Below are 27,058 nucleotides of genomic sequence, written 5' to 3' on the forward strand. Positions count from 1 at the left end.
CTTTCCATTACATGGATGTATATATCATAATTTATTTATGTCGTCATTTATTAGTATCTTTAGGTTGTTTTATCTTTAAATTAGAAATACCCTTATTTAACTTTTTCATTTACGTCTTTTTATTGTCAGCCCCTAAAAATTATCTTTCAAAATAGGCAGGCATAATGAATGAATGAAATCTTAGGAATTGCCTTGCATTAGCATTATCATGTATTCTTTATGGTATTGTTACTCTGGAGATAAATAATTGTCTTCCCTTTCTAGTTCTTGTCCAGAATGAGTGAAACTCCTTCTACTAGTTTTTCCGTGATTCATCCAACTTCTTCCAAAGGTCAAGTTCTTTCCCCTCAGCACACAAGCATCACACATCCTGTTGTGGCCAAAAGGATCAGTTTCTACAAGAGCGGAGACCCACAATTTGGCAGGGTCAGGGTGGTGGTCAATCCTCGTTCTTTTAAGACATTTGACGCTTTGCTGGATAATTTGTCAAGGAAGGTGCCTCTCCCTTTCGGGGTGAGGAATATCAGCACCCCTCGGGGAAGGCACAGCATCACACGCCTGGAGGATCTGGAGGACGGTGAGTCGTACCTGTGCTCCCATGGCAGGAAGGTGCAGCCGCTGGACCTGGATAAGGCCAGCCGGTGCCCACGGCCCTGGCACAGCAGCCGGGCCATCAGCACGCACCCGCACCACTTCCCCGCCGCCCCTGCTCCCGGCGTGAGACACACCCCGCGGCGGCTTGTGGTTTTCAAGAATGGTGACCCGAAGGCAAAACGCGTGGTCCTTCTGAGCAAGAAGGTCACCCAGACCTTCGAGGCCTTTCTGCAGCACCTGACAGAGGTCATGCAGTGCCGCGTGACCAAGCTGTATGCCACAGACGGAAGGAAGGTAAGCGCTCTGGAAGTTCCTCTTGTTTGAGCTCGGGTCCTGTGGGACAGCGGCCCTAGGGAAGGAAGGCTTTGCGCGCATAGGCCTGCGTGTGCCTGTGTGTTACTACCCTTGTGGGAGATTGCTGGCTCATCTGGGTGGATGGTTCATTTGTTCTCAAGTCACAACCTCATGAGGCGTTGGCCAAGAGGAGCTCTTTTTTTTCTCCCACTCTCTCCGCCCCCCTGCGGCCCCCTCTGCCTTCCATCAGCATCGAGTTACATAATATGTCGGCAGGAGATTATGATCTCAACAATATTTCTTGAAAAGGAGTAGCCAAGAGTGATATTCTGTTAAAGAAACCGTGTTCCTGGGATCCCCGCTGAGGGCGGCAGGGAGAGTTTCCCCTGCAGCTGCCAGTGTGTCCACAAGAGCTCACCTTCCTGGTCCTGGTGTGTCCACCAGGCCCTTTGTCAGCTGCCTCAGGGTAGACATTTGGCTACAGCTGGGTACTTTGGTGAGGAAGGCAGAAGCAGGACTGCATACCTTTCAAAGATTTCTTTAGTTTGATAAAGGAATGGTCTGTCTCTTCCCAGCTAATACCGTATGTAAGCTCAATAAGGGTGTTGGTCTAACCCTGACCTCCTTATGCTTTGGTATTTCATTATTTTGTATACATCATTGATGCTTAGCAAATACTTGGTGATAATCTCTTTCTAGCCAAGGAGGTTGTTGAATTGATTCAATCAGTTAAAAAATTACTATATGGAAAGAACAAAACTTAATGTTGTTTATGTAAGGACCATAACTCTGGTTTTTTTCTAGGTTCCTAGTCTCCAGGCGGTGATTCTGAGCTCTGGAGCTGTGGTGGCAGCAGGAAGGGAACCATTTAAACCAGGAAATTATGACACCCAAAAATACTTGTTTCCTGCTAGATTACCAGGGATCTCTCATCATGTGTACCCCAAGGGAAATACCAGATCAGAAAACAGAAAGAGTAAGTCACTTAAATATATCTTTTATATTTTGCCCTGAGATTTTTTTTGTCAGCAACGAAAAAATCCATGCTTAAATGACTAATTTTCTTCATCACAGAAGAGAAAACAAAGGGATCAAAACATTATAAATTAAAATTGGTTATATTTGTAGTTGGAAAGTGTCACAGAGATTATCTCAATTTTTTTAGATATTTCCAAATCAATTACTGATATCTGTTTAAATTGAATTGATAAGGTATGTTTTTCTCCCCCCATATAATACCAAGATAAAGAATCATTTTTTGATTTGGAGAGGAATTCTATGGAATATGGAAGTGGCGTCTCTGGTAGTTGCAGAGTTTTCTCTAAATAATACCATGCAGCATTATAGCTGACTCAGTAGGTTAGTCAAGTGACCGTATTTTAAAAAAATGTCTAGCTACATACATGTCTACTTATTGAAGTTAATCCAGTGAAAACCACAGGCCTTTAGATCCAGTTTTCATTTTTTTTTTAAAAAAAGGTTCATGTAGCCAAGTCATGCTGATTAACAATAATCTATGTTGATAATTTCTTAGGAAAGGCTGCACAATGTGGCATTATCTTTTGGATAGGGGGGAGGAGGGCATCTTGATGCCCAGGAGTGTGGGATAGGCTATAAATTCCCTATGCAGGCATGGAAAAGATCTCATGATTCATTGTGCTCAGTATTTTAGCTCTATGCTAAAGTATTGATTGCCTTTTATACTTAAATTTTAGTTTTCATTTTATTTAGAGCTGGGATAATAAGCATTTTAAGTAGTATAATTCCTCTACTTATTACTAAAATGGGTGAAATTCATCTATTATTTATTTTGTCATATAGTTATATATGGATATACTCAATATATAATTATTAATGTCTCTAATTCAAAGGCATTAGCGGCTGAATATCTTATGCATATGTTTGTATTTTTTTATTAATACCTTAGTCATTTTACTAAAATCATTTTATTATTTTGTGTTTGATATGGGTTGCTGAGTATGATTTTTGATAGCTTCAGGGAATCTGAGGGCTTCTTTTTGTTTTTAAAAAATTATGAGTGAGAAATTTTCATTTATAGTTTTGTTAAAAGTACAGAGATTAAGAGAAAATATTTCTAGGTTAACTTTAAAAAATTTTTAAAAGTTAAACATATTTAATTGATAGCAAACGTGAAAATCTATACAAATCACTAACTGGAATTAGGTTGAGTGTAAGAAGCATGAGTACCAAAATTATTTCTACAGACACACATTATAAAGACAATTAGATATCTGGGTCTTATATCTAGCCCTGTTCTCTTTTGTGCCCTATATTAAATGAAGTGTCCTGATTATATAAATTAATGATAAATTAATGGTTTTATTTGGTTAGTATAGCATTTTAAATAAATTATAAAAATGTTTTAGCTTTCATCATGTTATAAATGTGTCTCTTGGATATGGACAGATGGAAAAACAAATACCACTGCAATTATTACTTGCTTTCTTGAATAGGTGAGCAGCACTTGGTTAAATTCCAATTTCAGTACTGGTAAACAAAATAAAACAACAAAACTAAACACCACAGAAATCAATTTTTGCTAGAATTCTTAGCAATTCTGCTTTATACTTGTTAAAATTGCATTATTAAACTAAAAATTAAAATTCTATGAATCCCCTCATTGAACTAGACTTATAAGTTACTTTTTAAAGAATAGTTTGTAGAAATGTACCAGATATTATAATAAACTCAAATAACTGATGAATACATAGAGGTATGAAATTTAGAAACTAAGGTACTTTTCATGCTAATTATTTACTTTTTTCTTTTCTTCCTTTTTTGGCTGCCTCTTCTATTGGATATATGTATATAAAACTTCTTTATCTTTCACATTATATTTTGATGTGGGTCATCTTTTACTCTTAAAATCTTGAAAGTGAGTGCACATGTGCCTTCAAGCCCAAGGTCCCAGGTTTATTCTGCTTCTTCTGACAAAATGCATAATAATGATTGCAACTCAGATCATTCTTTTGCTCCTAAAAATTACTTGGCCTTAGAAAAAAAGGATTCTCAGAATTTATTGATATATCCTTCCGACGATGATATTGAGAAATCAATTATTTTTAATCAAGATGGCACTATGACAGTTGAGATGAAAGTTCGATTCAAGATAAAAGAAGAGGAAACAATGAAATGGACAACCAGTGTCAGTAGAGCTAGTCTTTCTAATAATGATGAAAAAAGTGAGCTCAGCAGTTTTCCAGGAAGACCAGATGGTCTGTCATCTGGTTTAAAGATTGCAGCATGTTCTTTGTCTGCGGATGTCTTACCTCTGGAGAAAGGCAGTATTCAAGAGGGCAGTTTGGCAGAGGAGATAAACACTCAAACGACAGATCAAGAGCTTGAAATTTGCAGTGCTTCTGGTTGGGAGAATGCTGCTATGGACACAAATGCTATGCAGGGAACTCAGGATCAAGTGAAGCATCATTTTTATAGGCCTCCTACACCTAGACCAAAGAGAGTAAGAAAAAAGAAATCTGTGATAGGGAGTATGACCTTAGTATCTGAAACTGAAGTTCAAGAGAAAATGATTGGACAGTTTTCCTACAGTGAGGAAAGGGAAGATGGGGAAAACAAATCTGAGTACCACATGTTTACAGATTCTTGCAGTAAAATGTCATCAGTGTCTAATAATCCAGTACTTGTTCAGATAGATAGCAATGAACAGATGGAGTCATCTTTAGAAAGAAAAAAGGAAAGCAGACAACTCAAGTCAAGTGCACTAAGTGCTGGTGTTGTAGAAATTACAAGTCAGAAGATGTTAGAGATGTCCCATAGTAATGGCTTGCCACACACTATATCGGAAAACATAATTGTGGAGGAAGGTATAGTTGAGAGTGTAACACCAGAAAACAAAACTAGTATCAAGAACTTAAGAACTTACAGTAACACTAATGATAGGTTCTGTCCTAGTTTAGCAGATGCAACTCATTCTTTAACTAACAGCTCTGTAACTGGCAAAACTATCTCTGAGACCCCAGCTTCAGTACTATCCTCTACTGTCATCACAAGAATTGAAAGACTAATAAATGAATTTGCTCAGTGTAGTTTAACAAAACTTCCAGGAAATGAAAAGCAGATTTCATCATCTGTTGCCAGCAAAAAGAACATGAAATCTCAGCAGCAAGTGATAAATTATAGTCCTCAGGATAGGAAGATTGCAACTAAAGGAATCCCCAGTAAGACTAAGAGAATAAACACAAGGGGTAGAATAGCACAGAAAACCATATCGCAAGATTCACACAATCCTTTCAAAGGAGTGTTACTTTGTGAGGAAAATCTCCATACAAGTGATATGGTAATTGAAGCAAATTATTTTTGTTCCAAAAGTAATCTCAATTCTGTGAATTCAAAAAATTTCCATAGAAATACATTAAATGATATGCAGAATCCTAAGGTTCAAGGACTTTTAACCAAAAGGAAATCCAGACCACTAAACAAAGTAAGCTTAGGAGGACCTACAAAAAGAGAAACTGGTCAAGGAGATAAAGTATTTTCCCGTAATGAATTCAGATGTTGCAAAAATACTTTTGAAAATCAAAATTTATTTCGTGTGCTTAACGTTCCTGAGCAAAAACCCAGTGCTTTTTGTGGATCACAGGAAGAAATAGCATGTTGGTATTTGAGAGGAATGGTAAAGAAGAGTTTAGTTTCAAAAGTTAACAATTCACACATAACTTTAAAAAGCCAGAAAAAACAAAAAGGGGTTAAGTTGAAATCAGGTACTATCGTAAGTAAAGAGCATGTTACAACCAGGGCAAATTCCTTACCTTCTTTGAAAAACACTGTTTTTCCTGAGGATATTACCCATCATTCAGTTCAAAATTATATGCAGAGATGGTTGCAGAACATAAATCCACATTCAACTTTGCAACCTAGAAAATTAGCTCCAATATGCAAAAAGGAAAGGAATGTGGTAAATTGTAACAATAGTTTTCCAGGAAATGATTCCCACACAAGTTCTGAAAAAGGAAATAATTTTGTCATGGAAAGTAATAAGCCCATAACTGAAAATGCCAGTTTGACAGGAGATAATCTAGGTAAAGATTTAGGTAAATCTTTTGACAAAAACAACACTGAAGAACTTAACAGAGATCTCTATAAAAGCCAGATTGAATCTCGGAATGATGCTTACTTGCTTTCTCTGCAGGAATTTTGTACTATGTCACAGTCAGCTATTGATAATCATAATACTAAAAGTCAGGTATCTGTTGAAAAATTAGGACCAGAGGTAAGCCCTGTATACCAAGAAATAAACCTAGCTACAAAAGGGCAAAGTGTAGATGCTGCCATTCAAGTAGATCCAATGGAAGAGGCCACTCCAAAAGACCTGTTACCAGTCCTATTGCTTCGCCATCTGCAAGCTTTAGTTCCCAGTAATCACAAGACTCAGAATGGTGGTGTTCAAATGCCAGGTTCACTTGTAGATGTTCCCTTCCCTTCCTCAATATGTAATTCCTCCACTAATGTTCTTCTAGCTTGGCTCCTGGTGCTAAACCTAAAGGGAAGTATGACTAGCTCCTGTCAAGGTGATGCTCACAAGACCGCCAGGAGAACTTCAGAAATACTTGCATTGTTGGAGGTTCTAAGGCACATTGCTATCACAGAGGAAGCTGATGACTTGAAGGTCGCTGTTGCCCATTTAGTGGAGTCAACTATGAATCCCTTTGGACTCACCGAGAAAGAACATGACTTGGTTCCTATAGGTCTTTCTGCAAATTGTTCCATACCCAGCATTCGGAGAGTTCCTAAGTGCACTGAAAATGAAAAAACACAGAAAATCATCTCTTTAAGTGGAGGCTACTTTGCCCGTGAGGACTGTGCTCCTGAAGTCTGTGTTTCAGAGATGACTTGCTCTCCATGTGAGACGTGCACTGTGAGTAAGATTTATCCTCCAAAAGCGACTTGTAACCTCAGTGACATTTTTTCCCCTAGTGATGGCTGTACCACAGATCAGACCTCTATGAATAAAGCTTGTTTCCTAGGAGAGGTCTATTCACTTATTGATGCTATGTCTTCCCATAAAGCTTGTGCTCATGAGGAAAGCCATACCTTTAAGACAGCTTGCTCAGTTGACGAGGCCTACATGCCCATCAAAGTCTGCAATACCAATGACTTTTTAAATTCCAGCAAAAACACATATGCTGATAATTTGGAATTGACTGAAGAGTTAGAAATAGTTGATAAAATTCAGAAAGACCTACATATTTTGGCAGACCTTGAGTGTAAACATGGCTTTAATATATTGCTGTCACACCAAAATAGAAATTTAACCCACCATAGCTTTTTCCTAAATGCAACTCAACCAAAATTTGATAAGGAACACATTTCTCTAGATGAATCTGAAAATTGTTCATTAAAGAAATTTCAGGGAAAAAATGTATATATATCCTTTGATAAGGAAGAATCAAAGGCTTCTGAAGAAACAAGCTCAATAACCAACAGCATGACATCAAGTGAAAGAAACATTTCAGTGTTGGAATCTTGTGAAGAGTTAGAAAAACAGGACATTGATTTCTTTAATACAAAGGTAAATACAGGAAAGCAAATCACTAAAGGATTGATCAAAAAAGAATTAGAGGCTAGTAAAAATTTGGAATTGATAGAAATCTCTAGCAGGAACATGACAGAAGAAGAAAGGAAGAATAGTGTAATTTGTGAGACAATCAGTGGGAGGTTGGCAACACCACCATCTTTAGTGTTTTGCTATGGTTCTAAGCAAAACACTGAAAAGGAGCTCAATGAAGGAGAAACTAAAATGAGAATAAAAATGATGGTGAAAAGCATGAAAATTGGAAGTTGTTCAGAGTCCCCTCTTGATTTCAAAAACTGCTTCAAAAGACGAGTGACTTCTGATTGTTCAGACTATAGACAAGACAGTGAGAATGATCAGCCACATAAGACATCCAGTGATGGCCCCAAAGACAGTGATGAAGAGCTTGCCCAAGAGAAAGAATGCAATAAAGGATTTATTGAAAGAACAATAGAAAAACTTTATGGTAAAGTGGAGATTATTAAGCCATCTTTTTTCTCTGGGTCTATACACAGATCTCAGGTTTGTCCTTATAATTCTATGGAAGTTCAGGATACTAGAAATGTAGGTCTTTATGATTCTGAAGGCCATTCATTTAGCTCTTCTGAACAGGTATCTAGTGGTTCATCTATGTTGCAGACATTTCAGGAGGAAAGACAAGATAAATATGACTTTAATGACATGAGGGCCAATTATCATTGGAGAGACATTTTAGAACATAGTACAAAACAAAATGATCATAACAGGATCTTCAGAGACATAGAGGAAGGAGTACTGATTGATAAAGGCAAGTGGCTCCTGAAAGAAAATCATTTGCTAAGAGTATCATCTCCTGAAAATTCTGGCATATGTGCTGACACCACATCAGTGGATACTCTACATGATAATAACAGCAGTGAGATACTATATTCACAATTTGGAAATTTGGCCTCAGGCCCATACATGGCTGACCTGTCCTCTTCAGAATTGGAGGAACTGACTCAACCCCTTGAAATGAAATGCTGTTATTTTAATATGCCTCATTGTAGTGACTCTGAGCCTTTTCAGGAGGATTTGCTAGATGTTCAAAATGAAATATGTGCCAAGGAGAGAATGCCAAATCACTGTGCAGAGGAGAAAGGTAACCATAGGTCAGAAAGAGTATGCACATCTGTCACTCATGTCTTTACAACTGCTACCAATAAAATCCATCCTGTCTCTGATGATATAATTAAAAACCAGCCATCGCCTGGAAATAATATTCATGGTGAACTTCAGGAAAATGACTCTTTGGATAAACTCTATGCTATTTGTGGTCAATATTGCCCAATACTAACTGTTATTATCCAACCCATAAATGAGGAAAACCGAGGATTTGCATATTGCACAGATTCTGATATTGAAAATTCTTTGGGCCTCCATTTATGGATGAAAATTCACCCATATTTACTACAGCCAAATAAAACCATGTTCAGAGATGAAAACAATAAACCAAGTAGTAGAAAGGCATTTAATAATAATGCCATCGGCAATACATTTGATCAACTTTACTTCAATAACACGTTTGACTTGATAGGTAAAAGAAGAAAATTTAAAAAAGTTAACTTCTTGGACTCAGAGGAAGAAAATAGTTTAAATAAATTTCAATTATATTTTAAGGAAAGGTTTTGTGTGAATTTTTTGCACAAATCATTGTTAATTGTGGGTGATGTGAACTCAAATACACAAGACCCCAAGAATCAAACAAATGAAATCTTTGAAGTAGTTGACGAAAATAACAACTTATTAAACAACAGATTCCAGAACTCAAGGACAAATCTCAATGAAGTAATAAGAGAAAATATCAACTATTATTTCTCCTTTGAAATGGTTGGTCAAGCCTGTCTATTTTGCCAAGTTGTGACATCCTTAAATATTAACAGAAATTTATTAAAAATATTTTATGTTTTTGAAAATGAGAATCTCTTGATTTGGGAAGACAAAAACCAATTAAATTTAACTGACTTTGAAAGCAGTGATAAACAGGAAGATTCATAATTTCAATATCAATACAGTCTTTCTTTATCATGCATTTTTTCCACCATATGCATTTCCGCCCCTCATAAGATTAAGCAAATGGGATGGAGATGGACTAGAGATAACCTCTAAGAATTTCCCACTTCAAAATGGTCTTACCCTAGAAAACTTGCCCTTTGATAATCTGATTTGACTTTCATCATACCCCAGTTCTTCATTTTTCCAACAATTACAGACTTTTTTCTATTCTAATATTTTGGAAGTCTCTATTTGTTTTTTTCCTGATAATACGAGTATATAATTTCTTGTATCTGTGACTTTTCTCCTAGGACATTATAAATGCCCTAAGGACAGAAATAATATCCTTTTTCTTCTTTTTCATGTTCTCAGCTCAGTGCAAAATGTATATTGAATGCATTGTTGAATAAATAGAATAGACATAGCCTCAAAATCCTTTGTTTATTAACTTTACTGATTTGATAAAGGTATGATTGTAAGATCTCCACAACAATCTTATAAGTTTTTTGTGCCAGCTGTGTTCAATATGGTTTTCCTCAGAACATCTGTTAAATAAACTTGCATTTACTTGTGCCAAAATAACAAAGTTGTATTGAGGAACTAAAAGATGATTACATAAATAATACCTTTGGTTTTAGTTCATTATGAGTCAAATCCATAAAATATAATTGGTATTTATTTCACCAGATTTAGACTACCTCTACATAGAGTATGCTTTTTCTACATTAAATGATATACTCCTCTAATTGAAATATGGAAGTTGTAATGTTATATAAGCTCCTGTAATGAGCAATGAGTATTTTTGGTGAAATAAAAGGCCTAAAATTGTGGAGAAATAATAGAAAGGGGAGAAGAGTTAATGTTAATTTTGTGTCTACTATACTCATATACCAGGGACTATAGTAGTCTTAGATATATTATATGTAATCTTTCCTTATGAAGACAATGTTTGACTTTGTTACTACCTTTTTGCAGAAGAGACAACCTAGAAGCAGGGAGCCAGAGTACTTTTGTAAGTGGTGCACAATAGGTGTCTGTCAGGATTAGAACCTAGTCATTCATGCTTGAAAATCAATGCTATTTTTACTACATCTTTATTTTTTTTTCTCATAAGGAAGGAGGGATAAAATGCTTAAAACATTATGTAGCACTCTCCCTAGAGCAGAGAGACAAGGAAATTACTTTTCTTTTCAATTTGGGAAGAGTGTGATGTATATAACGATGTCAAGGAGATTGGGGAAATCACTCATAACAACTAGGAGTTTTTAGAAAACATGGTACGGCAGCACATAATTTTTAGTAATGTTATATCAAACAATGTCCTAGGTGTCCCAAATGATGTTGGGAAACAAGAAATTGAGTGATGACCTTGTAACGTACTTTTTACTTAAAAAACGCGTGTTCATATGCATTGAATTCCAACCCCATCTTATTCATGGTTAGATCCCAGATCTAGCATATTTCTTGGGACATGGTAAACACCAAGTAAAAGTGTGTTGAATGGATAAGAAATGCTTTTGAATTCTTTTTCTTTATGTTTTATTAACTTTCAATCCATACATGTAGAAGTATTTGCAAAGGTAATGAACGGTAGAACTAAATTTCTTGTGCTTTGTGAAGCAATATTTTAGTCACTTTATTTATTTATTTCACTTTATTTATTTTGACATTCAGTATTATTTTATGTTAATTTCAGGTATACAGCATAGTGGTTAGACATTTGTATAATTTAAAAAGTGATGCTCCTGACTAGTCTAGTATCCACCTGGCATCATGCGTAGTTATTACCATATTATAGACTATATTCTCTAGGCTTTACATCCCCACAACTATTTTGTAACTACCAATTTGTACTTCTTAATCCCTTCACCTTTTTCAATCTGCCCCTAACCCCCTCCCACCTATCACCCCAATAAATCTAGTACCCATCTGACACCATACATACTTATTCCAATATGATTGACTATATTGCTTTTGCTATACCCTACATCGCTGTGACTACTGTGTAACAACTAATTTGTACTTCTTAATCTCTTCCTCTTTTTACTCACCTCCAAACCCCCTCCCATATGGCAACTATCAAAGTGTTCTCTGCATCTATGAGTTTCTTTCTGTGTTTTTTTTTTTTAATTAAAATTGAGGTGACAATGGTCAACAAAACTACATAGGTTTCAAATGTACAAGTCTATAATACATTATCTATATATTGCATTATGTGTTCAATACCCAGTGTCAGTTTTCCTTTTATCACCATATATTTGACCCCCTTTATCCTGTTTTACCATATCCGCTCCACCCTTTTCCTCTGGTAACCACTAAACTGTTGTCTGTGTCTATTTGAGGATCCAGTTCTTTCCACAGATTTTGGAAGTTTTGGTTGGCTATTTGAATATACTCTCTGTTCCCTTTTCCCTCTCTTCTCCTTCTGGTATACCCATTGTACTTATGTTGCTCTTTCTGATGTTGTCAACAAGTTCTTGTAGAGTTCTTTCATTTATTTTAGCTCTCAAGTCTCTCTCTTCTTCCATCTGTGTCATTTCTAGATCTCCATCTTTGATATCACTAATTCTTTCCTTTATCTGGTCAGCTCTATTATCTGAGCTGGGTATTTCATTCATTTCTTTTATTGAGTTCTTAATCTCCAGAATTTCTATTTGGTTCTTTTTAAAAAAATTCAATTTCTTTGGTAAAATGTTTATTTTATTCTTTGATTATGTTTCTGAGTTCATTAAACTGCCCATCTGTGTTTTCTTGCATCTTGAGTTTTTTCAGAACTGCAGTCTTGAATTCTCTGTCATTTAAGTCACATATTTTCATGTCTTTAAGTTCATTTTCTTTCTGAGCTGCTTTGTTACCTTGGTTATTTATGGCAATTAATGAATTATTATTTCTCTTCCTGGACATCTACAGGAGTGGATTCTGCAGCAGGTTGATATGAAGAGATCTTTCTTTTGCTTTCTAGTAGGTGTTGCTGGACTGTTTCATTTTCTCTAGTACTGCAGCCTTTTATTTTCTCTCATACTGTAGTGTTTTGTTTTGTTTTTCTCTTGCACTATTCCAGCTTCTCACATGGTGGAGTGTTCCCAAGAAGGTGGGCTTCTCTGTGAACCTGTCACCTGGGTCTCAGGGCATGGCTTCCATTGGAAGATGTGGAGGGCAATAGAGTTCTGAGCTTCTGAAATCCCAATGCTTCCCCTGCAGCTTGATGCAGAACCTGTGTGTCTCAGCCATTCTGGTTGTCTCCACAGGAATCTGCCCAGAAAGGTGGCAGTGGGCTGGGCTGTGAGAGGTAGCTGGTGCATTCGTGACTCTGAATAATGGCAACTACCAGCCCACAGCTGTCTTGCCCCTACAGCTCTTTCCCTATCATGGAATTAGTCAGTAATGCTGTGTGTCTGCGGCTGCTGGGACTGTGGCTTCAGTTCTCAGGGCTGTAGATTTCTGTTCTTTAATCTGACAGTGCTACTGTTTCTTCTGGAGCCTACTTCTAGCACTTGGAAGGTGGGGGTGGGGCGAGCTCTGAGAGAGTGGCAGGGAAGCAGCCAAATTCCGTGTCTTTGTTTTCTGCCTGGCAGTGAGAACTTAAACCACCATTCTCACCCTTCTGTATTCAGTCTGCTCCAAGGTCTCTACTAAGACAGTTGGTTAAGCTGTATTATATGATGTTTCCTCAGGCAGGTCTGTGGGCCACAGGGGTTGCACCTGCACCTGAATTCTCTGTCTCCCGGGACTGCAGTGAGCTCTGGACTGCAGTGAGACTGGTCTGTGTCCTGTGGCCATGTCTCTGCACTTCCTTCTTTCCTCCTCCCCTGCTCACCCGATTTTCCCACGTTCAGGTGATTCGATGCATGGATTTCTCAGAGGTGCCTGTGTGTTGCACAGGGAATCCTTTGATTATAGCTCTTCAATTTGTTGTAACTTGTAGGGGAGATTTCAAGAAGCAGTCCTCATGCCACCATTTCTGTGACATCACTCAAGTTCTTTCTGTTTTACTTGTTTATTTTGTTCTTTAGATTTCACTTGTAAGTGAAATCACATTGTATCTATCTTTCTCTGTCTGACATGCCCCATTCAGCACAATACCCTTCAAGACCATCCATACCACTGCAGATGGCAATAACCCATTCACTTCCATGGCTTAGCAATATTCCATTGTATATATGTACTACCTCCTCTTTATTCATTTATCCATCGACGGACACCTAGGTTGCATCCACATCTTGGCCACTGTAAATAATGCTGCAGTGATCATATGGATGCACACATTCCCTCAAAGTAGCTTTTTAGGTTTCTCTGAATAAATACCCAGAAGTGGGATTAATGGGCCATTTTTTTTTTGTCTCATTATAGCCTTTGTTTTAAAGTTTATTTTTTCTGATATAAGTATTGCTGTCTCCACTTTGTTTTGTTTTGCTTTTTTTTGTTTTGTTTCTATTTTCATGAAATATCTTTTCCCCATTTTTTAATTCTCAGTCTGTGTGTGCCTTTCGATCTGAAGTGATCTTGTAGACAGTGTATGTGCGGGTCTTTTTTCTTATCCATTCTACCACTCTGTCTTTTCGTTTTAAGCATATAATGAATTTATACTCAAAGTAATTATTGATAGATATGTTTATAACCATTTTATTATTCACATTTTTGATCTTTGTTTTCTTTTTCTCCTTCCCCTCCTCCTCCTCCTTATTCTTCAACAATCCCTTTAAGACACTTTGTAATACCAGTTTGGTGGTGATGAACTCCTTTAGCTTTTTCTTGTCTGGGAAGCTCTTACTCTGTCCTTTGATTCTAGATTCTAGTTTTCCTGGGTAGAGTAATGTTGGTTGTAGGTCTTTGCTTTTCATCATTTGAATATGTCCTGCCAATCCCCTTCTGGCCTTCAAAGTTTACGTTGAGAAATCAGCTGACAGTCTTATGGGAGCTCCTTTGTAGGTAACTAACTGCTTTTCTTTTGCTGCTTTTAAGATTCTGTCATTGTCTTTAAACTTTGGCATTTTAATTACGATGTGTCTTGGTGTGGGCCTCCTTGGGTTCATCTTGTTTGGGACTCTCTGTGCTTCCTGGTCTTGTATATCTATTTCCTTCATCAGGTTAGGGAAGTTTCCACCATTATTTCTTCAAATAGGTTTTCAATTCCTTGCTCTCTCTCTTCTCCTTCTGTCACTCCTATAATGCTAATGTAGGTAAGCTTGATCTTGTCCCAGAGGCACTCTAAACTCTCCTTACTTTTTTGGATTCTTTTTTTCTGTTCTGATTGGGTGTTTTCTGCTACCTTGTCTCCTAAGTCTCTGACTAGATTATTTGCTTCATCTAATCTATTGTTGATTCCCTCTAGACAGTATTCTTCCTTTCAGTTATTGTTTTCTTCATTTCTGACTGGTTCTTTTTTATGTTTTCTATCTCCATTTTTGAAGTTCTCCCTGAGTTCATTGAGCATCCTTATAAGCAGTGTTTTGAACTCTGCATTTGGTTGATTGCTTGTCTCCCTTTTGTTTAGTTCTTTTTCTGGTCTTTTAAAAATATTTTGCTCTGGTCTTTTATTAATATTTAGGATGTTTCTTTGGTTCCCCATATTTGCTGCCTCTCTGTGTTTGTTTCTATATATTAGGTAGGGCTGCTATGCCTACTTATCTTAGTAGAGTGGCTGCATTTAGGAGGTATCCTGTGGGGCCCAGTGGTGTAGTCTCTCCAGTCATCAGAGCTGGATACTCTAGGTGTGTTCCTTGTATGGGTTGTGTTTGCCCTCCTTTTGTAGTTGAGCCTTGATTGCTGTTTGCATATCAATGGAGGGATGGATCCTCAGGCTGATTGGTTGTGAGTACTGGTCTTGACTATGGTGTAGGCATTGTGGTGCAGGGGCTGGCTCTACAGAGTATACCAGAGTATACCCTGGGCTGGGGAGCCTGGTATGGGGCTGGGATTGCTCGTTTCTCCAGGGGGTACCTCTGCATCTGAGATATCCCTCCTGATTTCTAATGGTCACATGTTGGTGTGGAACTAGCCATTCTATGTCTCTGCTTCTTCTTCCAGTCTCAAAGTGGCTTCTGTAAGTCTGTAGTTTTGAAGGGCTTCGGTTCAGCTAGACTTCAGGCAATCCTCAATGATGGTTGCTCTGCATTTTAGTTGCAATCGATGTAGTCCTGAGAGGAGTTGAGCACAGCGTTTACCTACTCTGCCATCTCGGAAGCCTCAATCACTTTTAAAAACTTGAAAATGATGTGTGCTTTTTTTTCTTCTAAATATTCAAAGGCTGTTTTTATTTTCACAATGGTTGCATTAAAAAATCTTATAACACTGTGAAATTTAGAAGACTAAAACATTAGAGAAAATTTTTTACTATTACACAGATTTGACTTTTGCTTTAGAGATGAAGTGCCTGAGGGCTGAGGAAGGGATTCTATACTATTGTGTTCAGGGGCATATTCCTGAGTTCAGGTATCTTCAATCCCAAGGTAGAGTGGTGCAATTATCACTTATGCCCACCAGATGTCAGCTGTGCTATGCGCTGTCAGAAGGGCAGGCATCCTCAGAAAGAGGGTTGAATGACTAAAGGGAGTGCCTCAAGCATTGGGACAGTGTCTGGGTTGCTTGCTTCTGCTTCAAAGAAAGCTGAGGACTCAATTGTGGAGGCATTACCCAAGTCTTCAATCCAGAAGGTATAGCAGTGTTAAGAATTAAAGGAGCTATACTGTTAGCAGCAAGGAGCTGAAGTTCAAAACTAAAGGGAATATGAAGAAAAATGTGCTGTTAAAATCATCATTGATGATCTCAAGGAAAGCCGAATTTGGGAAGAGTGGGAGACACCCAAATCCTAACTTATGTTGAAACAAAATTAATGAATTATTGGCTCAGTGGGTAGGAATAATTTTTAAATGAAACTTTCAGATATTGTACCACTTAACTTTTCAGTGACACAAACCACATGTCCCATTTTCAAGATTTAAATTGAGATATTGAAGCTACTTTCCATGTTTGTAGTACTATGTCGGTAGTTTCCTCATCTGTAAAATAGGGACACCACTTTAAAGTTCCTATGAGAAGCTACCATTATAAGATTGTTGTGAGAGGTTCACTTGAGAGATTATAAAGCTCTTAACACCAGAGCTTGCCACATAGTGCTGAATACATTTTATTTATTTTATTTTTTTGATTTATAGAGCTTGACTTTTTAATTTTTATTTCATTTTTATTTTTTATTAGTTTCATGTGTACAAAACAAAGTAATACTTAGAAGTTTATCATTTATATCCCTCACACTGTGTCAATCCCCTCCCCCCATCCACTATCCCTCTGACATCGTACATCGCCATTACATTTCCAGTGTCTATTCTTAATGCTGTACTCTGCTCCTTGTAAGTGTATACATATATATATATACACTTGTAGTTGATATTCAGTATTGTTCAGCTTTAGCTTCAGGTGTACAGTGCAGTGATCAGGCATCTACATCATCCCTGAGGTGGTCTCCCTAATGAGACAAGTGTCCATTGGATACCCTACAAAATCTTTACAACATTATTGATTACATTCCCCAAATTAACTTTTGTAATCCTGGGACAATCTTGTGGTTACTGACTGCTTTCTAATCCCCTCACCTTCTCACCTTCTCCCCTATCCCCACCCTCCCTCCCATCTAGCAACCCTCAGTTTTTCCTCTATGTCTCCGAAACTGTTTCTGATTAGTTCATTCACTTATTTTCTTCTTTAGATTCCACATATAAGTGAGATCATATGCTACTTGTCTTTCTCTGTCTGACTTATTTCACTTAACATAATGTTCTCTAGGTCCATCCATGTTGTTGCAAATGGTAAGATTTCTTTTTTCTTTATGGCTGCGTAATACTCCATTGTATAAATGTACCACAGCTTCTTAATCCAGTCATCGACCGATGGGCATTTCGGTTGTTTCCATGTTTTGGCCATTGTGTATAGTGCTGCAATAAACATAGGAGTGCATAAATTTTTTTGAATTAGAGTTTTGGATTTCTCTGGATAGATACCTAGGAGTGGAATTGCTGAATCATAAGGTAGTTTTGTTTTCAGATTTTTGAGAAACCTCCAAACTTATTTCCATAGTGGCTGCACCAATCTGCAATCCCACCAACAGTACACAAGGGTTCCCTTTTCTCCATTTCCTCACCAGCACTTGTTGTTTGTTGATTTATTGATGATAACCATTTTGACTGGGGTGAGGTGGTATCTTATTGTGGTTTTTATTTTCATTTCTGTGATGGTTAGTGAGGTTAAGCATTGTTTCATATGTCTGTTTGCCATCTGTAGGTCCTCTTTAGAAAGATGTCTCTTCATGTCCTCTGCCCATTTTTTAATTGGGTTGTTTGTTTTTTTGGAGTTGAGTTGAGTGAGTTTTTTAAAAATAAATTTGTGATATTATCCCCTTATTGGATATGTCATTGGCAAGTATCTTTTCCCATTCAGTAGGATCCCTTTTTGTTTTATTTATGGTTTCCTCTGCTGTGAAAAAACTTTTTAGTTTGATGTAATTCCAATGTTTATTTTTTTGTTTATTTTTTAATGTTTATGTTTTCTCTTACTTCCTTTGCACGAGGGGATATGTCAATAAAAATCTTACTCTGGGTAATGTCTGTAAAGTTTCTTCCTATATTTTCTTCTAAGAATTTTATGGTTTCATATCTTACAGTTAAGTCTTTAAGCCATTTCGAATTTATTTGTGTATATGGTGTAAGGAGATGGTCCAGCTTCATTTTTTTGCATGTCTCGGTCCAGGTTTCCCAGGACCATTTGTTGAATAGACTGTCTTTACCCCACCATACATTCTTGCTTCCATTGTTGTTGATGAAGTGGCCACATAGGCATGGATGTATTTCTGGGCTCTCTATTCTGTTCCATTGACTTCTGTTTTTATGCCAGTACCATGCTGTTTTGATTGCTGTAACCTTGTAGTATAGTTTGATGTCAGGTATCGTTATACCTCTCACTTTGTTCTTATTTCTCAAGATTGCTGAGGCTATCTGGGGTCTTTTATGGTTCCATATAAATTTTAGGATTATATGTTCTATTTCTATGAAAAACATCGTTGGTAGTTGGATAGGAATTGCATTGAATATGTATATTTCCTTAGGCAGTATGGACATTTGAACTATATTAATTCTTACTATCCATGAACATGGGATGTGTTTCCATCTATTTGTATCTTGCTGAATACTTTTTAGTTATTTTTTAAAATAGTCCTCATGATGAACCCCTTAGATGGGTAATAGTATCTTTCATATATTTGCAGGAGACTGAGGTTCATGGGAGTCAGGAAAGAAGCACTTTTACTTCCATGTCTATGCAGGCATACTCCATTTTATTGTGATTTGTTTTATTGTGCTTCACAGATACCACATTTTACACCAATTAAAAGTTTGTGGCAACCCTGTGTTTAGCAAATCTATCAGTGCCATATTTTCAATAGGCCCTGATAATTGTTAGCATTTTTCAGCAATAAAATATTTTTAATTAAGGTGTGTACATTGTTTTTGAGTCATAATGTTATATCACCCTTAATAGACTACAATATAGTGTGACAATAACTGTTATATGCACTGGGGAAAAATTGTGTGAATCACTTTATTATAATTTACTTTATTGCAGTAGTCTGGAACCAAATCTGCAATATCTCCAAGTATCCCTGTATTTCATCCTTACAGATATTCCTGAGTTTTGTGGATATGCTGTATACAGATCTACCTTGAAAACATAAAAGGACTTTGTATTCCCTGTTTATTGAGGCTACCTGGGGTTCTGTAACTGCTCAGGTTAGCATAGTAAATCAAAATTATTTTAATCCAAAGTACAATACTTTTTCCATACAGATATAATATTAACACATACCAAATATTTTATTTAACTTATTAACTAGGGAACTAGTAACATATTACAGTGGCTTCAAAGGAAAAGGTAAAATATCACAGAGAGGATCCAAGATGGCAGAGTAGTTAAACGCTGTGCTTGCCTTCTCCCATGACTACATTAAAATTATAACTAAATTATAGAAAACTAAACCCAGAGAACTGTCTGAAGCCTAGCTGAACAGAACTTTTATAACTAAGAATGTGAAAGAAGCCATGTTGATACTGGTAGGAGAGGTGGAGACTCAAAACAGGCTACTCCACACCCATGTATGGTAGTTGAGAATTGGGAGAGATATCTTGGCCATGGAGTTCCCTTCCCGAGGATCCAGGGACCCAAGTTCCACACTGGCCTCCCCAGCCTGGAGGACCAGTGCTCGAGAAGGGAAACATCTGTCTGTGAAAAACTGAGGATTTCGACTATGCAGGTGAGATGAAAGGCTTAGGGAAATCCATTCATCCTCTTAAAGGGCCTGCCCACAGACTCACTTCCAGGCACTCATTGTGGGCTGGCAGAGAGATGGTTACCCGAGAGGAGTCAGAGACATACAGGGACAGACTGAATTGTGTGACTCCAGGGTAAAGACTGGAGGGACAGTCACCATTTTCTCTGTGTAGAATCCTACTCCTCTGCAGCTAGCAGGCTGGTACCATCTTTCCTGTGTAGAGCACTCCCCCACATAGCCAAATTTACATCTGCATTGGCTTGATGAACTCTGCTCACTCCACCCTAGTGACTCCCAGGGACCTTGCCCCATCCAACTTGTGCAATGCTGGAGGCACTTTCTCAGATAATAGCCAGCCCTGCCCATATTTCACTCTTTCTTGCACAAATCTTGGGGGTCTGTAGGCCCCAGTCAGGTAACAGCAGGCCTCGGTGTGCTCTGAGATTTTGCTGAGTAGCTCCAGACTCAGCACTGGCACCAAACCAGAATATACATTAACCTGGTGAACATCACTTGTCCCACCCTCGTGACTCCCTAAGACCTGCCTCACCCAACTTGCTTATTGCATGAGGCTGTATCCATGGCTGAGCCTTATAAGAGCTAGCAGGTGGCAGCAAGCCTTGGAGTGCCTAGGCTTTTTGTGGAACTAACTAAGGCTTGGTACTGGTGGTGGTTGTCCTCAGTTCACAGCGTGACTAATGCCATATGCCTCCAAGTCCAGCACAGGGAATGACCAACTAAAGATTGCTTTATAGCTCCTACCAGGTAGTCCCAGGCCTGACACAGGCAGTGGCAGCCCTGGGCCTGCACCAGAGTTCTTCCAAAGAGGTCCCAGAACCAACATACATAGAGGTCGGCTTCAGACCACAACAGAGCAGCACCCAATTAGCTGCACAAGAAGCATACCCAAAGGGCAGTCTCAGCAGGCACCAGCCTGCTTGGGCAAATCCTGCAATGTAGGGTAAGACCCCCTTACAGCAGTCCATAAGCTGTGGATGTGGCAAAAATCCCACAGCCAGTCAGCCTGAGGGTCTATCCCACACATTGATGTTCCAATAGCAATCAAGGCTCAACTATAACCAAAAGGAACACACAAACCACACAAAGGATACTCCAGGAGCACTTGGTTCAGGTGACCAGGGAGACTGCATCACTGGACCCCACAGGGCATCTACTACATAAGGCTACCTGGCCAAGACTGGGAGACATAGCAGATCTACCTAACACATTAAAACAAACAAACAAACACCACAGAGAGGCAGCCAAAATGAGGAAACATAGAACTATGCCCCAAAGAAAGAGCATGAGTAAACTCCAGAAAAAGAACTAAATGAAATAGAGGCAAGCAACCTACCAGACACAGAGTTCAAAACAGTGGTTATAAGCATGCTCAATGAACTTATGGGAAGAATAGATTAACTCAGTAAAATCTTCAACATAGAGATTGTAAGCATAAAAAAGACATAGAGGCTATAAAAAACCAGTCAGAAATGAAGAATACAATAACTGAAATGAAGAATGCAGTAAAAGGAATCACTAACAGACTGATGAAGCAGAAGACTGAATCAGCAATATTGAAGAAAAGGTAGCAGGGAAAAAAAAAGAATTGAAAAAATGAGGATAATTCAAGAAACCTCTGGGACAGCAACATACTTAACAGCATTCACATCATAGGGAAGGGGAAGAAAGAAAGTAAGGGATTGAAAACCTATTTGAAGAAATAATGACTAAAAATTTTTCTAACCTGGTGAGGAAATAGACATACAAGCCCAGTAAATGCAGAGAATTCCAAACAAAATGAATGCAAACAGGTCCACACCAACACAGTATAATCAAAATGGCAAAGGTTAAAGACAAAGAGAGAATCCTAAAAGCAGCAAGAGAAAGGCAACTTGTTACTTACTTGGGAGCTCCCATAAGATGGTCAACTGTTTTCTCAACAGAAAATTAGCAGAGAAGAAGGGATTGGCATGAAATATTCATAGTGATGAAAGCAAGGACCTACAACCAAGACTACTCTATCCAGCAATGCTATCATTTAAATTCAAAAGACAGATAAAGTGCTCTCCAGACCGGAGAAAAAGAAAAAGCTAAAGGAGTTCATCACCACTAAACCCAGTGTTACAAGAAATGTTAACGGGACTTCTTTAAGAAGAAGGAAGGGAAAAGAGAACATAAATATGAATAATAAAATGGCAATATTTATGTATCTATCAATAGTCACTTTATTGCAAATGGATTAAATGCTCCAATCAAAAGACATAGGGCAGCTGAATGGATAAGAAAACAAGTCCCCTATATTGCTGTCTACAGGAGACCTACTTCAGACTTAAAGGTACACAGACTGAAAGTAAATGGATGGAGAAAGATATTTCATTCCAATGGGAATGAGAAAAAGCTGGGTAGCAATCCTTACGTCAGACAAAATAGACTTTAAAACAAAGGCTATAATAAGAGACAAAGAGGGACATTACATAATGATAAAGGGATCAAACCAATAAAGAGGATTTAACCATTGTAAACATTTATACACCCAATGTAAGAGCATCTAAATATATAAAGAAACTAATGACTGACATATAGGGAGAGATCAACAGTAATACAATCATAGTAAGGGACTTTGACACTCCATTAACACCATGGACAGATCTTCCAAACAGAAAATCAACAAGGAAAGAGAGATCTTAAGTGACACACTTGACCATATTAATTTAATTGATGCTTTTAGAACATTGCACCCAAAAGCAGCAGAATATAAATTCTTTTCAAATGCACATGGAACATTATCCAAGATAGACCATATGTTAGGCCACAAAACAAGTCTGAACAAATTTAAGAAGGTTAAAATCATATCAAGCGTCTTCTCTAACCCCAATGGTATGAAACTAGAACTCAGTTACAAGAAAAAAAAACAAGCCTGAAAAATACACAAACACATGGAGGCTGAATAGCATACTATTACATAATGAATGGGTCAAAGACAAGTGACAACTGACGCTACAGAAATTCAAAGGATTATAGAAATGTACTACAAACAATTATATGCCAACAAATAGTGTCTGACAAAAATGGATAAATTCATAGAAACATACAATTTTTCAAGAATGAAGCAAGAAGAAACAGAAAATCTGACATGATGAATTACTACAAATTACTAACAATATCAATTCAATAACCAACAAACTCCCAACAAACAAAAGTCCTAGACAGGATGGCTCCAGAGGTGAATTTTAACAAACACTGAAAGAAGAATTAACACCTATTCTTCCCAAACTATTCCAAAAATTCAAGAGGACAGAAAGCTCCCTAACTCATTTTATGAAGCCACCATTACCCTGATTTGAAAACCAGACAAAGACATTAGAAAAAGGAAAATCATAGGCTGACATCGCTGATGAACATAGATGCAAAAATACTCAAGGAAATATTAGCAGACAGAATTTAGCAATACATTAAAAAGGTCATGCACCATGATCAAGTGGGATTTATTCCTGGGATGAAAGGTTGTTTCAATATCTACAAATCAATTAATGATATACCACATAATGATATACCAATTAATGATATACCACATAAACAAAATGAAAGGTAAAAATCATAGGATTATATCCATAGATACAAAAAAAGCATTTGACGAAAATCCAGCATCCATTTATGATAAAAAAATCTCTGCAAAGTGGGAATAGAGGGAACATACCTCAACATAATAAAGGCTATATATAACAAATCCAAACTACCATCATACTCAATGGGGAAAATCTAAAAGAGTTTTTTTTGAAGATCAGGAACAAGACAAAAATGCCGACGTTCACACTTTTATTCAACATTGATTGCCACAGCAATCAGACAAGAAAAAGAAATAAAAGGCATGCAAATGGGAAAGAAAGAAGAAAAACTGTCATTATTTACAAATGACCTGAGAGTATATATAGAGAAATTGAAAGATGCCACCAAAAAACTATTAGAACTGATAAATGAATATCAGGATACAAAATTAATATTCAGATATCAATTACATTTTTATACACCAATAATGAACTGTCAGAACTAGAAATTAAGAAAAAAATCCTGTTTACAATTGCATAAAAACAAAATCTAGGAATAAACTTAACCAAAAAAGTAAAAGAGCTGTACTAGGAAATCTATGAGACACTGCAGAATGAAATTAAAGAATATAAAATAAGTAGAAACATATACAGTGCTCAAGGATAGGAAGAATTAACATCGTTAAAATGTCCGTACTGCCCAAAGCAATCTATTGATTCACTAAAATCTCTATCAAAATACCAATGGCATTTTTCACAGAACTAGAACAAATAATCTCAAAATTTATATGGAATCACAAAAGAACCCAAATAGCCACAGCAATCTTGAGAAAGAAGAACAAAATTGGAGGTATCACGCTACCTGATACCAAACTGTACTGAAAGACTATAGTAATCTAAACAGCATAGTACTGGCATAAACACAGACACATAGATCAATAGAACAGAATAGAGAGCCCAGAAATAAACCCTTCTATATGGTCATTTAATCTATGACAAAAGAGGCAGGAATATACAGTGGGGTAAAGACAGTCTATTCAGTAAATGGGTGTGGGAAAACTGGACAGATACATGCAAAAAAAATGAAACTGAACCACTTATTATACTATAAGCAGTAATAAACTCAAAATGGATTAAAGACATAAATGTAAGATCCGAAACCATAAAACTCTTAGAAGAGAACATGGTGAATAAACTCGCTGACATTACTCTTAGTAATATTTTTTCTGGTCTATCTCCTTGGGCAAGGGAAACAAGAAAAAAAAAACAAACAAATGGCATTAACATGAAACTAAAAGGAAATCATAGTAGTCACCAAAAATGACACATCTAATAAGGGATTAATATTAAAAATTTATAGAGAACTCATACAACTCAATACCAGTAAAACAACCCAATTAAAAAATATGCAGAGGACCTGATAGACATTTCTCCAAAGAGGACATACAGATGCCCAATAGACATATGGAAAGATGTTCAACATCACTAATCATCAGAGAAATGCAAATAAAAACCACAGTGAGATACCACCTCATACCTGTCAGAATGGCTACCATCAATAAATCAAAAAATAACAAGTGTCGGTGAGGATGTGGGAAAAAGGGATCCTTCATTCACTGTTGGTGGGATGTCGCGTCCCGCGCAATAAGGGCAGTGAGGGTGCGAGAAGGGGCGGTTTGGGTTAAGTTTTTAAGCAAGAAACTGAGACTTAATGCAGGTAAATCTCTCCGAAGGCCAGTGGTCTCTCAGTCTCAGAGGACTGGAGCCCAGAATAAAGCCAGCTGAAGGTTTTTATTGATAAGTCTACAACTACAAGAAAGCAACATTGTTTCTTACACGGTCTGTGAAGCTCAGACTTCATAACAGAAAATGTTTATTCCAATCACCCTTTGTCTATAAACAGCTGAAACACAAGGTCCCAGGATGTTTTGTACCTAAATTATGTACTTTTTCAGGATCAAGTCTTTCACATTGTAACAACTCTGTTGGAGAAGTGGAAACAGGTGCAAGGGGAAAGCCAGAGCTGGCAATAGACTTTCCCAAACGGGGAAGGGAAGGCAAGGCCCTTTTCCATACCTGTCCAAGGCAGCTCATTTGGGGTCCCCACTCTGTTCTGCCTGGCTTAGGTTGTATCTCCCGTGAGATATATTACTCGTCTTTGGCTGCAAACCATCTTTTGGGGACCGAGACATAGACAGAGAGACATAAGGTGTAAACACAAGGATGGAACAGAGTCCCAGAAAGGCACAATCTCACAAACTCTTCTTTCCTTAAGGGAAGACATGAAGGGACATTTGGCTAGGCTGTTGTGTGACTACAGTGGGATTCCAAATTGGTGTAGCCACTATAGAAAAGTTTGGAGGCTGCTTGAAAATTAAAAATAGAACTACCTTATGACCCAGCAATTCCATTCCTGGGTACCTATTCAAAGAAATCCAAAACACTAATTTGAAAGATGTATGCGCCTGTATCTGCATTGCAGCACTATTTACAGTAGCCAAGATATGGAAGTAACCCAAGTACCCATCAATAGATGATTGAATTAAAAACAGGTGGTACATATATATAATGAAATATTACAATGCCATAAAAAGAATGAAATCTTACCATTTACAACAATATGGATGGACATAGAGGGTATTATACTAGGTGAAATAAGTCAGACTGAGAAATATAAATACTGTACGATTTCACTTACATGTGGAATCTGAAGAACAAAATAAACAAACAAAACAGAAACAGAGGCATAGATGTGGGTGGGGCTGGGGGGTTGGAGAGCTGGGTGAGAAAGGTGAAGGGATTAAGAAATACAAATTGTAGTTACAAAGTAGTAGCAGGGATATAAAATACAGCATAGAGAATATAGTGAATAATGTAACAAATACATATAGTGCCAGGTACTAGATGAGTCGGGGGAATCACTGCATAAATTATATAAATGTCTAACCATTATGCTGTACACCTGAAACTAATAAAAAATAACCTTTAACTATAACTAAAAAAAAGTAACTTGAAAACTAAAGTATCACACAAAAATAGTGAGAAAAATAATGCTGAAATGACTATGAATCTGTCAGGAAAATAATTGCATTCTATTGGAGACAACTAATTTATATTTCTATGGAGGAGAATAATTTATATATTACTATTATTATTATTACAATTTACAGGATTGTAAGATAATTAAGATAATGAAAAGCAGAGATAATGGTGCTTGAGACTGCTTGAGAACGCATTCATTATTTATTTATTTTTGTCAATTTTTGGTGTTTTATAATTTTTCCATACACAGGCCTCATTTTCCAATGATTTAAATGCTGTTATTAAGGAAATATTACCAAGTAGCAAAACCTTTCAAAATTAAACAAGCCCTCTAAGAGGGATACCTTTGTATACTTGACAGTTTAAGGCAGATCTGTTCATCCTGTAATTCTGAAACTAAGCAGTAAATAATACTTAGCATAGATTTTAAATGCACTATATAGTGACAGAGTTTAATAACCGGAAATCTTCCTAAAGGATATGCACATTAGCCTTTTCTCTGTGCATACATATTTTCAATACCTTATCTCTTTTTACATTCTGCTTCATGCACAGAGATTACCATAACAATAACATCAACAACAAAAACAATGAAAGTTAATGGAGTATGTATCATTTAACTGCTTTCCCTCTTGAGAGTAGTTCTTATCTTTTGCAAGACTAATTTCCTCCCCCTCCTCCTAGCTTTATTGGGATATAAAT

General features: G+C 37.2%; 2 protein-coding genes across 2 annotated transcripts in view; both read left to right on the forward strand.

Moving 5' to 3' along the window:
• Nucleotides 1-239: 239 nt before the first annotated feature.
• Nucleotides 240-27,058, forward strand: part of LOC308506762 (uncharacterized protein) — a 267,868-nt gene continuing 241,049 nt past the window's right edge. Inside the window, exons 1-2 of the mRNA XM_081070665.1 lie at nucleotides 240-888; nucleotides 1,693-1,864. Coding sequence (XP_080926791.1) covers nucleotides 277-888; nucleotides 1,693-1,864 — 784 coding nt within the window. The 5' untranslated portion in view covers nucleotides 240-276. The remainder of the gene's footprint in view (nucleotides 889-1,692; nucleotides 1,865-27,058) is intronic.
• LOC308506878 (oxygen-regulated protein 1-like) lies at nucleotides 3,752-9,457 on the forward strand (the record flags this gene model as incomplete). The annotated part of the gene is made up of 1 exon (XM_081070873.1): nucleotides 3,752-9,457. A coding segment is annotated over one exon (5,706 nt), but the record flags the coding sequence as incomplete, so codon positions are not given.

This window comes from Rhinolophus hipposideros, assembly GCF_964194185.1.
Source record: "Rhinolophus hipposideros genome assembly, chromosome: 13".
Classification (NCBI taxonomy): domain Eukaryota; kingdom Metazoa; phylum Chordata; class Mammalia; order Chiroptera; family Rhinolophidae; genus Rhinolophus; species Rhinolophus hipposideros.